This window comes from Bos grunniens, chromosome 4 (genome assembly GCF_055505025.1).
Source record: "Bos grunniens cultivar Pamir isolate PY7600 chromosome 4, Bosgru_T2T1.0, whole genome shotgun sequence".
NCBI lineage: Eukaryota > Metazoa > Chordata > Mammalia > Artiodactyla > Bovidae > Bos > Bos grunniens.
The window spans coordinates 83,834,174-83,853,140 of record NC_141168.1 but is presented as its reverse complement, the minus strand read 5'-3'; the positions used below and the strand labels follow the sequence as shown (position 1 = coordinate 83,853,140).

General features: G+C 35.8%; 1 protein-coding gene across 5 annotated transcripts in view; it reads left to right on the top strand.

The window, feature by feature from the left end:
- SEMA3A (semaphorin 3A) overlaps positions 1-18,967 on the top strand; it is a 553,854-nt gene that overhangs the window by 389,948 nt on the left and 144,939 nt on the right. For all 5 annotated transcript variants that reach the window (XM_086398571.1, XM_086398572.1, XM_086398570.1 and 2 more), the window contains one exon: positions 9,289-9,408. In XM_086398571.1, the coding sequence (XP_086254697.1) occupies positions 9,289-9,408 (120 nt within the window). The remainder of the gene's footprint in view (positions 1-9,288; positions 9,409-18,967) is intronic.

Below are 18,967 nucleotides of genomic sequence, written 5' to 3'. Positions count from 1 at the left end.
ATGAGTGAGTGACAGGAACAATCTCATGGATTACTGCTTTGGCATGAAGATTCTAGTGTTCGGCCAGCTTGCCAAATAAATTGACCAGAGAAAAAGAAAGTCAACAGATTAACTTCAGGAATTAAGCTTATTAATGGATTTTCATGCAGAGATGTATCCACCCACCATGATAGGAAAGGGCTTCCTTTGCTTTCCCAGCTGCTGTGTTATACATTAAAATATTTCAACATAAATTGTTGATGGGATAGAGACTTTTTTTTGCTTTTTAAATGAATGTTCACTGACCTGAGCCAATGTTGTACTATATTCATTCATGTTGAGCTGATTTATATTTGAACCTGAATAAGTTGTTTGATTTAATCATAAACTAAATATATTTAAATGTAGATTGTTCATGTTCACAGCCTTCTCTTTTATTTAGAGTTAAATTTCACTGCTCAATCCTTTAAGAACATGTAAGGAGGTAATTGAGATTGGTGGTAAATTACATTCTTTTGTAGAAAGTGTAATTATCAGAAGTTAGTTAAAAACACCTCTATTCTGTTTTAATTTTCATGCATGGAGCAGTTGTTTTGACAGATGGATGGACTTTATTTTTGTAACCGTCCGGGAAAAGTCTGCTTAACACAGTCTAATCAGTGCTACATATTTGTAATGTTTGTTTTTGAATCACTGTGCATTTGGCTTCTATATCTTTTTCTGAGGGTAGACATTTTCTTTCTAATTTATTTTTCCAGGCTAATATCTCTGTGTGTAATTCCTCTTTACATTTGACCTTAAGACACTAGAAATTCTTAAAAAAATAAGTGTAAATGGTTTGTCACTAAGGATGATGAATCATTGCTCCTCAGGTGTGGCCTTGGGCTTTACTGGTTTATGACTGCCTTTACTTTTACCATGAGGCTAAGTTAACAATTTATAATACTCTTGTTCTGGAGTACATTTCAGTGAAATAAGAGGTCAGTATGGTTGCCTGACTCTCGGGAAGCCAGCTTGTTGCTAACTTGTCTGTGTATCAGCTTAAATTCCAAAAAGATCCAGGTTTGAAAAATGAATTCATTTTGAACTGATTACATTCTCTTTATTACGTTGTAAATCCACCAGTGCTGAGCAAAGCAGCACAGTAGTTGAATGCCAAAAAGTACATTACATTCTGAGTTTTAAGAATCGTCATGGTTCAAGAAAAGGTCAGAAACACTCTTCTTCTGTCTCCCTAGAGCAGAAATGTGTGAAGTGTGTTTCCTTTTTCTGCCACGCTTCCTTCTTTTTTAGAGGAATGTCCAGGCTGCTTCCAAATAAAATGAATATCCTGTTTTGGAACACTCAAAAGCCTTGGCAACAACAAGCAGGAGAATGAAGACAAATGAATGACAGGATTGATACTCTTTTGTGTTGGTTTTCTGTTTAAAGAAAAATCCTTACTTCACTATGTCTCTTTCAAGTTTTGGTTTCTTCTCTGTCCAGTTCTTTTAATTCACTGTTTCCTTGTATATTGTTATTGACGAGTTTTCTTACAACTAATTTAAACCAATTTTGAAAGTATTTCATTCAATTTCTTTGTTTCCGTTCAAGTGTCTTAACACACTATATAAATCCAAGAAATTTCTCTCCATTCTATTTGCATTAACCTTCACATCAAAATAATATTGAGTTAGCCCCCAGGCATGGTACAATACAGCCTTCTGCCAACTGGGAGAGTTCACTGGGTAAATCATTCAGGCCTCAGGCCAATAGGGTGGGTCTAGCTGCTTTGTAGTACAGATAAAATCCATTATCAGCATCCTCAGTAGAACCCTTTGCCAGGTTTCACAGCTTCAGTCCTGTGATTTTTTTCTAGCAGCTCTGTAGAAGAATAGTTGTCATATTATAGTGGTGCTTCTTTGACAGTTAATAGAGAACAACAACCATAACAACAACAACAAAATTGGAGGAGGAAATGCTCCAAAAGAATGCTCCAGCATTCTTGCCTGGAGAATCCCATGGACAGAGGAACTGAACTTTCAAGCTCAGTCCATAGGATTGCACAGAGTCAGACAGGACTGAAGCAACTTATCACAGTACAACACAGCACACAGAGAACAAAAAAAAAGTTAGGATATTCAGGGTAGCTCAGTTACATAGTTCTCAAGAACCTTGAGAATTTTTCAGTCAATAATTATTGCTAATCAGTTACCTAACTGATTAATAGATAAGAGCCCACAGATTCTGTGACCTTAGAATTTATAACAATTGCAAAAGTGACATAGCCTTCACTTGTATGCACAGGTATCTATACTTATAAAATTTTCCTTCCTTTCTTTATCATGGAGATCTAGGGTCTCCTCTCAAACTTCTATAATGCCCTTATGTGTCACTGCTGGGATTAAAGACTTTGATTTGTATTTAAAATTGCATGTGTATCTTTATAGGCCTGGTGGGCAAAGTAAAACCCTGTTCTTTTCTAGAATGAGTAAGACATCCATCTGGGTCTGCCACTGCTATTTATTAGAATATCCGTTTGCTTACCAATATGTGTGTACACAGCCAGTTTCTTAATTTCAACATATGGTGCTGGAAATGGTTGTTTATAATCTTGAATGCTATAATATTGAGTCCACAATCAGGGTTGGCTGTCTTTATGTAAAATCAGAGTATGTGGCCACCTACATGTTTCATAAAACATTTTCCTGAAAATAATTCATTTTCAAATGACTGCATTTTCTTAAGAGTACAAGTAAATCCTTTGGGTAAGACTCATGAATGTCTTATTTGTAAATGAGTTTATCAGATGTTTCCCTGTCCACAGCCTCTTTCCTCTAGCCAAGAATTCATGCCCTATCCTCTTTCTCAAAGAGGAGAAACTGTTATAGAATGGGGAGTTTGTGGCTAAGAGCCTTGAAAGTTGGGTTATGTCTAAGCTTATTTAAGCTTTTGTCTAAGATGTGTCATGTTCAAAGTGGTACATGGATAAGATGCATATACTCTTTAAGCTAGGAAAATTTTCTTTATAGAAACTTGCAAAATTAGTTTCAAAGTTAGTTGATTTCAGTGCTTAATTTTCTTTTTATAATGCCTTTCCAGACAAAGGAAAGACTCAGGATGTAAGTAACAAAACAGTGAGACAAATCAGATGTGTACTTTAGCTACTTTCTGAAACTGCTCAGCATTTGATAAGAAGGAGTGATGAGTCCTAACAGTCAAGTTTCATATTTTCCCTTATAGAGGTATAACTTACTTTTGGGATGATATGTTTATAGGACATCCTCGGATTTCATCCTGGATAAATCAGTGATGATGGAAAGCAAGTATTTGAATTTAAATAACAATTATTCTGCTCAGGTTTAGTCTGCTCTTTATTTTATGGAGGCATTAAAGTTAAAACCAAAATCATCAGTTACAAACACAGAATATAAATGTCACTTGGGAATGTACTTAAATTATTCTAACATCTCAGTTATAAATTCCAACTAACTACATAAGTCCAAACACATTCTGAGCTTTCACTTGAAGAGTCACATGTTATAGAGAATGATCTAAGGGAGTGTTACGAAGTTACAGGTGTCAGGACCAACCCAATTCTCTGTTACATTTGCCAAGGGCTTGCACTATAGTCTGCATTTGATCTTTATTGGCACTTTTAGTTATATATTTGGTTTTTATTTCCACATTTATGGGCAAAAACACAAAACTATGTGTATAAAAAAGTCTATGGTCAATAACATAAAGTTTCAGTGCAGTTATTAATATTCAGTTGGATATTTAAAAACAGATAATGTATGTCCTATGACAAATTCATATTTTCTACTTATATGTATTTAATTTTAAGATTTTTATATGGTTAATAGACCATAGTTTTTATTTGAAGTTTTTTTTTTTTTTTTTTTTTTACCCCATGGACTGTAGTCCATGGAATTCTCCAGGCCAGGATACTGGAGTAGGTAGCCATTCCCTTCTCCAGGGGAACTTCCCAACCCAGGGATCAAATCCACACTACACATGGATCCTAAGGGTACCATAGCATCCTTTTTTTTTTTTTTAATTAATTAATTAATTTATTTTTTGGAAGCTAATTACTTTATAATATTATATTGGTTTTGCCATACATTGACATGAATCTGCCACGGGTGTACATGTATTCCCCATCCTGAACCCCCCTCCCACCTCCCTCCCCATTCCATCCCTCTGGATCATCCCAGTGCACCAGCCCCGAGCACCCTGTATCATGTATCAAACCTGGACTGACTATCCATTTCACATATGATAATGTACATGTTTAAATGCCATTCTCCCAAACCATCCCACCCTTGCCCTCTCCCACAGAGTGCAAAAGACTCTTCTATACATCTGTGTCTCTTTTGCTATCTTGCATACAGGGTTATCATTACCATCTTTCTAAATTGCATATATATGCATTAGTATACTGTATTGGTGTTTTTCTTTCTGGCTTACTTCACTCTGCATAATAGGCTCCAGTTTCATCCACCTCATTAGAACTGATTCAAATGTATTCTTTTTAATGGCTGAGTAATACTCCATTGTGTATATGCACCACAGCTTTCTTATCCATTCATCTGCTGACGGATGTCTAGGTTGCTTCCATGTCCTGGCTATTATAAACAGTGCTGCGATGAACATTGGGGTACATGTGTCTCTTTCAATTCTGGTTTCCTCTGTGTGTATGCCCAGCAGTGGGATTGCTGGGTCGTATGGCAGTTCTATTTCCAGTTTTTTAAGGAATCTCCACATTATTCTCCATAGTGGCTGTACTAGTTTGCATTCCCACCAACAGTGTAAGAGGGTTCCCTTTTCTCCACACCCTCTCCAGCATTTATTGCTTGTAGACTTCTGGATTGCAGCCATTCTGACTGGCGTGAAATGGTACCTCATTGTGGTTTTGATTTGCATTTCTCTAATAATGAGTGATGTTAACCATCTTTTCATATGTTTGTTAGCCATCTGTATGTCTTCTTTGGAGAAATGTCTGTTTAGTTCTTTGGCCCATTTTTTGATTGGGTTGTTCATTTTCCTGGAATTGAGCTGTAGGAGTTGCTTGTATATTTTTGAGATTAATTCTTTGTCAGTTGCTTTGTTTGCTATTGTTTTCTCCCATTCTGAAGGCTCTCTTTTCACCTTGCTTATAGTTTCCTTTGTTATGCAGAAGCTTTTAATTTTAATTAGGTCTCATTTGTTTGTTTTTGCTTTTATTTCCAATGTTCTGGGAGGTGGGTCATAGAGGATCTTGCTGTGATTTATGTCGGAGAGTGTTTTACCTATGTCTTCCTCTAGGAGTTTTATAGTTTCTGGTCTTACGTTTAGATCTTTAATCAATTTTGAGTTTATTTTTGTGTGTGATATTAGAAAGTGTTCTAGTTTAATTTTTTTACAAGTGGTTGACCAGTTTTCCCAGCACCACTTGTTAAAGAGATTGTCCTTTCTCCATTGTATATTCTTGCCTTATTTGTTGAAGATAAGGTGACCATAGGTGTGTGGATTTATCTCTGGGCCTTCTATTTCATTCCATTGATCTATATTTCTGTCTTTGTGCCAGTACCATACTGTCTTGATGACTGTGGCTTTGTAGTAGAGCCTGAAGTCAGGCAGGTTGATTCCTCCAGTTCCATTCTTCTTTCTCAAGATTGCTTTGGCTATTCGAGGTTTTTTGTATTTCCATACAAATTGTGAAATTATTTGATCTAGTTCTGTGAAAAATATCCTTGGTAGCTTGATAGGGATTGCACTGAATCTATAGATTGCTTTGGGTAGTATACTCATTTTCACTATATTGATTCTTCTGATCCATGAACACAGTATATTTCTTCGTCTATTTGTCCTCTTTGATTTCTTTCACCAGTGTTGTATAGTTTTCTGTATATAGGTCTTTTGTTTCTTTCAGTTCAGTTCAGTCACTCAGTTGTGTCCGACTCCTTGCGACCCCATAAATTGCAGCGTGCCAGGCCTCCCTGTGCCTCACCAACCCCCAGAGTTCACTCAAACTCATGTCCATCGAGTTGGTGATGCCGTCCAGCCATCTCATCCTCTGTCGTCCCCTTCTCCTCCTGCCCCAATCCCTCCCAGCATTAGAGTCTTTTCCAATGAGTCAACTCTTCACATGAGGTGGCCAAAAGATTGGAGTTTCAGCTTTAGCATCAGTCCTTCCAAAGAACACGCAGGACTGATCTCTTTTAGAATGGACTGGTTGGATCTCCTTGTAGTCCAAGGGACTCTCAAGAGTCTTCTCCAACAACACCACAGTTCAAAAGCATCAGTTCTTTGGCGCTCAGCTTTCTCCATAGTCCAACTTTAACATCCGTACATGACCACTGGAAAAACCATAGCCTTAACTAGACGGACCTTTTTTGGCAAAGTAATGTCTCTGCTTTTCAATATGCGATCTAGGTTGGTCATAACTTTCCTTCCAAGGAATAAGCATCTTTTAATTTCATGGCTGCAGTCACCATCTGCAGTGACTTTGGAGCCCAAAAAGATAAAGTATGACACTGTTTCCCCATCTATTTCCCATGAAGTGATGGGACCAGATGCCATGATCTTATTTTTCTGAATGTTGAGCTTTAAGCCAACTTTTTCACTCTCCTCTCTCACTTTCATCAAAGGCTTTTTAGTTCCTCTTCACTTTCTGCCATAAGAGTGGTGTCATCTGAATTTCTGAGGTTATTGACATTTCTCCCAGCAATCTTGATTCCAGCTTGTGCTTCTTCCAGCCCAGCGTTTCTCATGATGTACTCTGCATATAAGTTAAATAAACAGGGTGACAATATATAGCCTTGACGTACTCCTTTTCCTATTTGGAACCAGTCTGTTGTTCCATGTCCAGTTCTAACTGTTGCTTCCTGACCTGCATACAGATTTCTCAAGAGGCAGGTCAGGTAGTCTGGTATTCCCATCTCTTTCAGAATTTTCCACAGTTTATTGTGATCCACACAGTCAAAGGCTTTGGCATAGTCAATAAAGCAGAAATAGATGTTTTTCTGGAACTCTCTTGCTTTTTCCATGATCCAGTGGATGTTGGCAATTTGACCTCTGCTTCCACTGCCTTTCTAAAACCAGCTTGAATATCTGGAAGTTCACGATTCACATAGTGCTGAAGTGTGGCTTGGAGAATTTTGAGCATTACTTTACTAGCATGTGAGATGAGTGCAATTGTGCAGTAGTTTGAGCATTCTTTGGCATTGCCTTTCTTTGGGATTGGAATGATAACTGACTTTTTCCAGTGCTGTGGCCACTGCTGAGTTTTCCAAATATGCTGGCATATTGAGTGCAGCACTTTCACAGCATAATCGTTGTTTCTTTAGGTAGATATATTCCTCAGTATTTTATTCTTTTCATTGCAATGGTAAATGGAATTGTTTCCTTAATTTCTCTTTCTGTTTTGTCATTGTTAGTGTATAGGAATGTAAGGGACTTCTGTGAGTTGATTTTATATCCTGCAACTTTACTATATTCATTAATTAACTCTAGTAATTTTCTGGTGGAGTCTTTAGGGTTTTCTATGTAGAGGACCATGTCATCTGCAAACAGTGAGAGTTTTACTTCTTCTTTTCCAATCTGAATTCCTTTTATTTCTTTTTATTCTCTGATTGTTGTGGCCAAAACTTCCAAAACTGTATTAAATAGTAGTGGTGAGAATTTTATGTTATGAAACCATAAAATGTCAGTGCAATTATTAATATTCAGTTGGGTATTTAAAAATAATGTATGTCCCATGACAAATTCATATTTTCTACTTATATGTATTTAATTTTAAGATTTTATATGGTTAATAGACCATAGCATTTATTTGAAGATTTTTAAAAATAAATTTATTTATTTTCAGTTGGAGGATAATTGCTTTACAATATTGTGCTATTTCTGCCATATATCAACACGAATCAGCCATAGGTATATTTATGTCCCCTACCTCTTGAGTTTACCTCCCACCTCCCACCCCATCCCACCCCTCTAGGTTGTCACAGAGCACCAAGTTTGAATTTCTCTTTTCACTGTTTTCTTTTTATAGTATTGATAGCAACTCATTTATTTAAAAATATTTTGCGAAAAGTATATCTTTTCAACTCAGGGTTAATTTGGCAATAAAATTATCCAGTTTATACTTCATCTGATTTTTTTTCCCCTGAATCTTCCCCTTAACAGGAACAGAAGGCTAAGATTCCTATTTGTTTGTAGAAACACATTTTCTTTCATAGGGTCTACAGATAGAATATATGGAAAAATATAAATAGCTCTATCATACTTATTAGGTGACATTTGGATAATGAAATGGAAGGAATGTCTAAACTTCTATACATAATAAGATATGACTATAATCCCCTCTTATAAAGTAGCTGTTCTTTACCTGGAGGATCCATGACTCATTGGTAAGGGTATCCATGTATCGGTTTAAGATGTACATGTACTCATGAAGATATTTATTAAATATAGCCACTCTAATAAAGACCCTCAGTTTACAGACTTTCTAAACTCTAATATCTTCTCTGTCTCATCTTATACACAAACCATCTTTGAAGTTTCAGTGACTTTTTTCAAGAGGAGGTGGTTTTATCTTCTTAAGTCTGTAAAGCTCACTAGTAAGCATCAGTGTGTGTGTGTGTGTGTGTGTATGTTAGTCACTCAGTCATCTTCGACTCTTTGTCTATGGAATTCTCCAGGCAAGAATACTGGAGTGGGTTGCCATTCCCTTCTCCAGGGGATCTTCCCAACCCAGTGATCAAACCTGGGTCTCCTGCATCGCAGTTGGATTCTATACCATCTGAGCCACCAGGGCAGCCCAGTAATAAGTAGCACTGCTAAAGTTCAAAGTTAGTTGCCAATCATTATGAGTTACTGATGATGTTTCAAATTTATGTTTAGTAGAAGGTTTTATTACTTTTTATTTTTTATTTACTTTTCCAAATTTAAAGCTGACTTTTGCAAATAAATTTTCATCATTATTACGATTTAACTAATTGACTAAAAAATTTTCTGTTTCCTTCATTTCCAGAAAAGTCACCTATTATAATTGGTCATCTATAACTTTATTCCACTTTTTAATAAATAAATTATAGTTTTAATAAAAACATTAAAGGGAATATTATTTTTTACCCCCCAAAATAAGAACTTCTTTGTTTCATGTAACAATGAGAGCAAACCCCATCTGTGTCTCATGTAGTAATGTGAACAAACAATAGAATAATAAGCTATAAAAACTAAGGTGAAAGGACACAAAAGAAATCTGCTCAAACATGCCTAGCACACTAAAGGATACCTCAGCCATGCTCACTGCTAGAACTCACTGGTTTTCCTTTTGTTTTACAGAAAGAATGTGCTAATTTCATCAAGGTGCTTAAGGCTTATAATCAGACTCATTTGTATGCCTGTGGAACGGGGGCTTTTCATCCAGTTTGCACCTACATTGAAATTGGACATCATCCTGAGGTAAAGCTCGCTTTTTAAAAATGGTGTTTGTCCATGACCCCTTCCTTTTCAAATACTTTATTACTACTTTCCTCACTTCATTGAAGAAATTAGTTTGCTGTTAGATAGCTCCTACTTGGGATTCAGATGTTATTATTAATTTTAATCTGTGAATGCAAAAAGAATTGAGACCATCACTCAACAATAACTGAAACAGGGAGAAGGAAGGAAGAAAGCATTTGCTTTTCCTCTCTATTACAGAGTCCAATCCATTTTGCATGTGCAGCAGATGTCAGCAGGCTGAATGTGTACTGTTTTCTCCTTCATTTGTATATTGCCAGCTTTCCCCACCATTTCCCTCCTCAGCCAGAAGTGTCTGCCACCACAGTTGTTTTCTTCTGCCCAGGGATTAAGAAAGGATGCCATACATGTGCTCAATGCTCTGATCATATGTTTGACCTAAATTGCTCACAGTTGTGTTCTTGCTTAGCTAGGCTTTATATTTATATTTTGGACTATAATTTTGTCAGGATAAAAAAGATAAAAAATGTTTATTTGTCTCTTGCTCCTAAAAGATGTTTTAGTGAGAAAATTAAGTTGGGTAAATTTAAGCAAAACTTGAAATTAGGGATGTATTTAAAGGAAAAGTTTCTAGTTTGAAAGCAATTCCATGGGTTGGATTTATCAATAGCATTTAATTATAAGCCCTTTATAATTTTTGGCACAAAATCCTATGAAAAACAAAAGTGTTCATGTGGTGAAAAAATCTTGTGAAAGGATTTTCTTCCAATTGGAACCCAGAATTACTCATCAGATAAAAGGTTTGTTCCCAGAATGTTTCTGGAATCCTAAATGTTAAATATAATTTACATGTTAGCCACTTCTTTATAACTTTAAATCTTTTCTCTATATTTTCTTATGGAATCCAAAAGTGATACAAATATGATCTTACAACCCAAACACTGAATAATCGAAACATTTTTGTGTTGTACCTTCTTTGTATAAGAAGACACCTTTGAGGCTATGTGGTTTCTAGACTAAACATGATTATTATGACTTTCCTGATGATCCTGGGAAGATTAAAACCCTTTCCCAAGTTCTCACGAGTTTAGACATTTGCCCTCATAAACCTCTTCCCCCAGTGCATCCTCCTCCTTTTTTCTTTACCAGCTCGAATTCTGTACCTGATGACATACCCAGGAGTTTTAAGTAAATTAAATTAAGGAAAGGCAGTTCTACTTAAGTTACTTGTTTTTTATTGATGAAATTAGGAATAATTTCTTGCATACAGTCCTGCAGGTTTTGCATAATTAACTTTTTAGCAACTTCTGGATAAATCTTTCCTTCTTCACCTGCTTCTAGGCTATTTTCAATAGTCAGGCACCCTAAAACTTGGGTCCCACTTTTATGTTTATTGGAGATATCTCTGGAGAACATTCTGCATATTGTCTTGGACTTTTCACATCTGTCTGGCATCATACTATATGGGACAGTGGGACCCGGAGAGCTGAGCTCCAAACACAGGGTTAGTGGAAAATAGGTGGGCTTTAGGGTCATTTCTGGCTTCTAATCATGTTCTACAACTTACTGTCTGTGGAGTCCAGGAAAATTGCTTAACCTCTCAGATTCTGTCTCATAATATGTAAAAACAAAGCAAACCTCTATGACCCTCGTGTCCTTATATTTAAGTGAGAAATCAACTTACTATCTCCAACTGTCTCCCAATTCTCTAACCACGGCATGGCCCACTGACATTTTTTTGCTATAGAAACTCAAGGAGTTGTAATCCCTTCATTATTAAACTCATGTCCTCTAGCCTTTCACTGGAGAGCTTTTGTCCAACCTTAGTTCAGTACTTGATACTTAATCTGCAGTAAGCTACTAATTTCCTTTGTGTCTTTGTTTCTAGTCTAGAAAGTGGTGATAAGAATGGTCTCTACCTCATGCAGTTATGAGTTTGACGTTGCTTAATGGGTAGTAGGTTCTTAAAAAAATGCAGATTGTAATTTTTTAAATATGAATGTGTATCACAGGATGAAAGCCATTGCAGCTTTTATGGTAATAACTGTCACTTTGCTATTAAATGTACCTCATTCATCAGAGTTTATAAGTTACTGCACTGGGCTCTCATTCTTGCCAGGTCGTTTTGTACTTAGCTTAATTCCTCTACTTTTAATTTTGAAGCTTAGATGATCTTGATGGCCATTTAAATTAAAATATCACATATGGTTTCTGTATTTTTACAATTTTCCCCAAATATAAATTTTTCTTTTTCTTTCTGAAGTTGTTCTTTAGCAGATTTCCCTCTTTCTCAACTCATCAACTACTCATTGCTGGTTTAAGAGTGGATGGGAGGATGCAGAGGTACAGGAGCCAGGCCATTTACCCAGCAAAATGGAGGAGGCCTTTTCCTCCACTGAAATAAATAAATAAAGCTTCCCATCCAATCACCTTATGGTAGGATATTGATGAAAAAGTGTTTTATTGAAATTCTAAAACTCAGAACCTTTGAGAAAAGTCCTCCCTCAGAAGCTCAGTGGTCTTGAATTGCATGCCAACTGTGTTATGAGGAGATGCTGTTCCAGACTATTTAGGGGTCAGAGGGAAGATGATTATGCAATTATCTGGGGGAATTGGGAGCGGTCTAGACAGTCAATCTAGGAAATTCTGGAAAAGATATTATCAAGATGGCTTGTCTAGACAACATAAAATTCAATTTTCAATCCTAAACTGCCTTAAAAGAGAATCTGCTTTAAATTGATCTCTATTGGTACTTAAAATACTACACTTGTATTTAAACAGTTATACTGTTTTTGAATTTGAGACAGTGAGACAATATGTGTTTCATGAAGTTAGGAGAGTCATGATGATAATGGAAGGATTGGCAGAATAAGAAATAAAATAGCAAGCAGGACTGAGGCCAGGCTTGTTGAATTAGAGTTCATAAGATCTCCTGAAGTTTGAATTTAGTAACTTTTATTTACAGGGATGGGCTTTCAGACAGAACTAAGACAAACCTTTTCCTATATTCTGGTTGAAAAAGTAACATGTATACGCTGCTGTTTCCTGTCCTCATTACATAAAACAATGAAATAGTTTCTTTTTTAAAGTACTGTCCAGACTTTACATATTATAAATAATTTTATGACACAAAAAAAGACATTTTGCTTTTATCATGACTTCATGGAGTTTTTAACATGCAGTTTTTTCTTTGCAGTGTCTTTAAAATAACTGTCTTGTATTGAGTCCCAAAGATTGTTAAAATCCATTGTTAGAAATTATAGATTTAACCCTTTCAAGATGGCTGGATGCCACAGAAATAAAGATATCACTTTTGAAACAAAGCAAAGCTACCTTCATCATTTAATAGCTTCAGATCTAATATGAAGAAATTAAAAACTCCTTTTAAATAATAATAAGCAGTTTGCAAAGAAATCCTTGTTCAGTCTTCTGATTGTGAATAATCTTACTTTACTCTTCCTGCATTTTAATAGCAATATTTAAACTCCTGAATACTATATCTGAAATCTCCTCTTGCTGTATAGTGAATGCCTTATGACCATACAGATATGTCATTGATTGCTGTATTAAGCAGATTTTGTGTTTCCTGTAGTGCAGTTGGGAATTGGTAGACCTATTAATTAACTCCAGTTCTGTAAGATATGTGTCAGTCAATTCTTGGTTATCCTCCAATAGTACTTGACCCTGAAGATAACTGCCTATGAAGTCACATGCTTCATACACATGTGTGTGTTTATTATAAAAATTCATGCAGAGTTCGCAAGAGGAATGATTCAGATGTACAGATGATTTTTGAGTTTAAGCTCTCAATATCATGCCATTCAAATGAAAAGTGTAAGCCCTCCTTACGCAACAGGATATTCCCCAAAGACATTTATTATATGGTATTTCCCTCTCAAATTTACATTTGTTAATAAAAAATGTATGAATTTAGGAGGGGCATAGCCGAAGAAGTCTCTGGTTGTTTTCTCAAATTCCAAAACGGCCTCCTCTGTGTACTGGGAGGAAATCTAAAGAAAGATGAACCCAGATGAGAGCTGGAAAATATTAACTCTATAAATACTCTCATAATGCCATGATCTCAATTTATGATAGAACCAAAGGGACATTAAGAAATGCAGTAAAGCTTAATGGCTATCTCTAAGGTCATTTCTACGATGACAACTAATATATCAAGATATAAAATAAAATGTTTTGTCTGTTTTTTCTCTTCCACCAAGAATAAGAGTTTGCTTCTATGTAAAACTTTGAATCAAATGCTCTTTATAACAGTCTCCAGGGCCAAAATTCTACTTAAGTGGTACCTGGAGCTCAGTTGACTAATTTATACATCTAATTAACTTTTTCTAATTGAGTTATCTCTCTCAAATTATTTTGTCATTGAGTCCAATAGAATAAAATTTTATTTCTTGTACTGTAGAAAGAGTACAAGAAGAGATGCCCAAGTTAAGAAATTTAGATATCTTGGTAAAACAATGAGGCATTCTTTTAGGGTGGTTGTATCTTTCCATCCTTCTTAGATCATGCGTTGGAGTCTGACTTTTCCCACTTACGTTAGCAGAATAACATAAATTAGTAGGTTAGTAGACTAACAGAAGTCAGGATTCTTGGTGATTTCTTCTCGGCTTCATTATTTCCACCAGAGGCAGTGCATCCCTCATTTGCACTGCGAACCTGAGCCAAATGTGGTTGGAGTAAGACCATTATGGTTTCTAGGGTTTTTTTTTTTTTCCCCCTAATCTTTCAATAGTTGAATTGTGTTGGACAGGAAACCATACAAATTACAATGCTGAATAAACAGTACCACCATTTATATTGCAAATTAAATTTTAAAATGCTCTGCTGTTTGTATTTGAGGAAAAAAAATCACAGTTCATAAATTCTGTGACTTTAGCAATTCACCAGTGTATTTTCTATGAGCTATTAACATTCTAAACTCTAGATATTATCAAGAAGTCTGTTTCTCAAAATTAAAAGAACTAGTGGCCAAGTGAGGTAGTAGGAAGACCTAAATTATTAGAAACAAGTTTAGGGGAAAAAAAAAAGGTAAAAGAGAGAAAGAGAACCGAAAACCCAAAGCAACATCCCCTTTACTGTATTTAAAATGTTTCAAATGACCATTTTATATTTTGACTTGTTTGCTCTAAATATTTGATATGAAAACACCATAGTTAATGAGATAAATACACTTTTACTCTCTATACTTATTTGGTTTAATGGTGAAGTGTTTGGGTTTCTTTTCTTTCCCCCTACACGGTATTTTGTCACCTGTTATTCCTAAAAACAATGACAGAAAAAATAGAAATGTTAACATTCAGTTCTTAACTTGCTGGGTATTTCATTCCATGTTTTGTCAGATCTAGTTCACATAGTACCAGAAAAATAATTTGGACAAAATTAAAAAGTTTTCTTAAGGCCATATTGGTGCATGATGTCATTATCAATTACTTATTAAAAGACTTTATTATCTGTAGTACTCAATTCCTAAATGCATCTTTATTCACAGTCAACCCAGACATGAGGACTAAAAGATAAGCAGTACTTTAACCAATGTATTTTTTCTTTTCCTCATGAACTACGAATGCTGGTTTGGAACAAAGACCTTTGATTTCCTGGAGCTAATTTGTCACTGATAATGTGAACTCCAACTTAATTCTCTTCTACTGTACCCTCTTGACTGGTTGCTTTGCACTCATTCCATATATAATGTATTTTGAGAGGAGATTTCTGTTCATAAAAACTGTTGTTATCAATATTATATTTTTCCCAAAACAAACAAACAAAAAATAGAGTGGTGCGAAGCCCCAGCACCTGCTCACCTGTTTAGGCTGTTTTCCTCTCCTTCCTCTTCAGGACCTTTTCTTTACCCTTGGACTCACATTCTGTTTTTCCTCGTTTATCTCTTTGTCTTCTTGCCTAAAGTACTTCATTTGGAACCAAAGGTTAAGGTTGTGAAAATACAACTTGGATATATGTGTGAGAAGGAAGGTATTAGTTTCATATATTTGAAACTTTGGAAACACAGCAAAAATAATTTAAACTGAATTTCCACAAATCAGAATACATTCACCTCCTCTTGGTGTGTGTTCCAAATAGCCCTCAGCAAGTTATCTTGTAGATTTGTTTTAAATCATAATGGTTCACTTTGATGATAACCTGAGGAAAATTATATAAGTCCATTCTAAACTAGTTGGATAACTACCTCATAATCATGTAAAATCTTAAGATTTTAGTGCCCTTGTTCGCTTAAGGCTTATAAACATGTGAGTGCCAAGGATATACCTGTAATATCTTGGGCTAAAGAGAAGGAAACAAGAGTTGACTTGATAGGCAAACACTGTCTTCCTGCCAAGTGAAGGCCAAGGGGAGGTCAGAATGGGCCGTATGAAAGATCTTGCTGTGCTTCAGAGGAAAGTAAATTACCCCAGAGCACAAAGGAGAGTTCTGACTGTAACTCCTGGTCACTAGAATCACCTTCATAGTGTAAGAAGGTATTTACTTTTCAAGATTTACAAAGATATTGTTGTCACATTGTTTGCTAATGCTGATTTCAATTGTATTTGTTCTCTAGTCAGTACTTAATTTTAACCATGAAGAACCTATACTTAGCTTTAGAATCTTATAAATGTAGTTACTATTAGAAAATATACAATGTAAGGTAACCGGAAGCCCACTAAGGAGCTACCTTTTAAGCAGACAGTGTCCCGTGTTCCCTGTGTTCACATCTGAGGACAGTCCCCTTGCTCTAGTGTGTTGACTTCTCTTCTAGGCTCCTTGTGGTTCTCAGTTGCTCCAGTCTTTCTACATGCGGTCTGTTTGGAAGTTGGAGGATCTGGGGAAATAGAAATAGCAAAGACTGATGCTGAGAATCAGTGTGAAGTAATATGAATAGCATTGAGGTGAAAAGGAAAGGTATAATGAGAAAACCAGAAGTTTTGGTATAAAAAGTTATATTAAATAGATTTGAGAGAATCAGTTCAGTTCAGTGGCTCAGTCATGTCCGACTCTTTGCGACCCCATGAACCGCAGCACGCCAGGCCTCCCTGTCCATCACCAGCTCCTGGAGTTCACCCAAACTCATGTCCATTGAGTCGGTGATGCCATCCAGCCGTCTCATCCTCTGTCGTCCCCTTCTCCTCCTGCCCCCAATCCCTCCCAGCATCAGAGTCTTTTCCAATAAGTCAGCTCTTAGCATGAGGTGGCCAAAGTATTGGAGTTTCAGCTTTAGCATCAGTCCTTCCAAAGAACACCCAGGACTGCTCTCCTTTAGAATGGACTGGTTGGATCTCCTTGCTGTCCAAGAAACTCTCAAGAGTCTTCTCCAACACCACATTTTAAAAGCATGAATTCTTCGGCGCTCAGCTTTCTTCACAATCCAACTTTCACATCCGTACATGACCACCAGAAAAACCATAGCCTTGACTAGATGGACCTTTGTTGGCAATACTAGAAGATAATAGAGGTTTAGCATTTATAATCTAGGGTTCTTCAGATTTGTAGCTACAATTCTGTTCTGCTGCTACAATCAATGCCTTTGTATTATTGGAAGCAATTTGTATTCCAAAGCAATTTATAGTCATTAAGATAAAATTGACATTAATAAAAACATAGGAAACATTTTTCCTAAGTAAGGTTCTAATAATAATGGTGAGGAATATAAAGATGAACATCTGCCCCCAAAGACTGAACACATACATAGATATATAACTTCAACATTGGTGAAAACATGAGCAATGATAATGATAATCCCAACTACTAGTATTTACTAGCAATAATTATGCTCTGTAATGGCAGCATTGAGTATGTTACCTTAGTCTTCACAAAATCTGATGAAATACGTACTCTTCACATCCTCATTTTATTGATGAGAAAATTAAGGTTTCCATGGGTGTTTTGTAATGGGCCTGAAGCAATCATGCTATTCAGTGCTTTATGTCTGAGTCAAGAATCTGCTCCTTTAAAAGAAAGTACCGGTTGGTGCAGGGGGAGAGGAGGATTAAAATCATTAATTCTTATTTAAATTATTAAAGACTTTGTCATGTATTTATATTTTATATTTCAGAACTTCTTAATGTATGCCTAGTCTGAACAAAGTGATAACTGTAATTAAGGAATAGCTTGATGAAGTGAACAGAAGCCATCATGTTTAAGCTGGGCTTTGAAAACGGGATCAAATACTGATGGATGTGGAGGACCCTTTAGTAAGACTAGAAGGATAGAATAGAAGGACAGAGACATGAAAGGCGTTGGTAAGTGGCACATATCAGTGTGCATAGAGTACAGTGATTTTCAAAAGGAGCTGGAAAATTAGAATCAAATTGATTTTGGAAATCTAGTCAAGAGCTATAAAAAGCCATAGAAGGTTACTACTAGTATTGCTATGGTTGGTTCTGAAACATATTTTTAGTATCAGTGTGTGCATGGTAGGGGATGGACATATAGGAATATCCATTTTGAGACTTTGGCAAAAGTTCAGAAATGTCACATAATGAGAACTTGGACTGATACTGAGGAAAAAGATACTGAGTAATGTTTAAAATTCTCACAACAAACAATAATAAAATAGCATCTAAATATCATAAATCATGATGTATATTGACATGATGATACTCTTTAAACTCTCCAGTGAAAAAATGGTTTCCCAGTTCTTTTGTGACAATTAGATAAAACATGCTTTATAGCATATTGTGGCTTACTTCGCTGCTGAGTCTACAAATAAGCTGACTTTATGTTGTGCATAAAACATTAAGCTACCATATGCAAAGTTATGTGAATTTCTCACCCATGGCGTATAACAAAAACATGGTTTCTCCACACTTGTAAATCCAGAGAATGCTATTTTGTGTAATGCATCTGTGAAAGTAATTCAAACACACTTTGTTTTAAAAAAAAATAACAAAAAGAAACAAGATGCATTGTACTTAGAAATAGCTATTTTTAAATGAAAACCATGCTTTAATTTTAATTTCATTATTATATTTTAGCTTATACTGATTTTGTGAGATTTTTGTGAGACTAGTATATCCAGTTTATCCCTTGTTTTTCTGCCCAGTTTTCCTCCTGCTATAACTACTCTCTGTGGTTTTTAAATTAATTTTATTACTACTAATGGCTGTCATTGCTGGCATATTTGATGGTTTTATGAATATTATAGCATTTTATATTCATTACCCAGTGATTGAAATGCTATCTGCACTTTTCACTTTCGGAAACTAAGTCTCAGAAAAATTCAGCAGCCTCCCTATCATCATACAGCTAGTCAGTTTGTCGTCATGACTTTTCTAGTGACGTCAATATTATGTCTCATACTGTACTGATGTTGTACTATCCCCACTGGTAGGATGCTATCCTATGTGTGTTTTTTTAATTATACATATTTTTGGTGTAGTAAGAATGCTTAACATAAATCTACTCTTTTAACAACTTTATAAGTGCATGATTCACTATTGTTAACTACAGGCACCATGCTGTGCAGCTGCTCTCTAGGACTTACCCATCTTGTGTAACTGAAACTTTATACCCATTGAGCAGCAACTCCCCATTTTTCTACCTGCAGCCC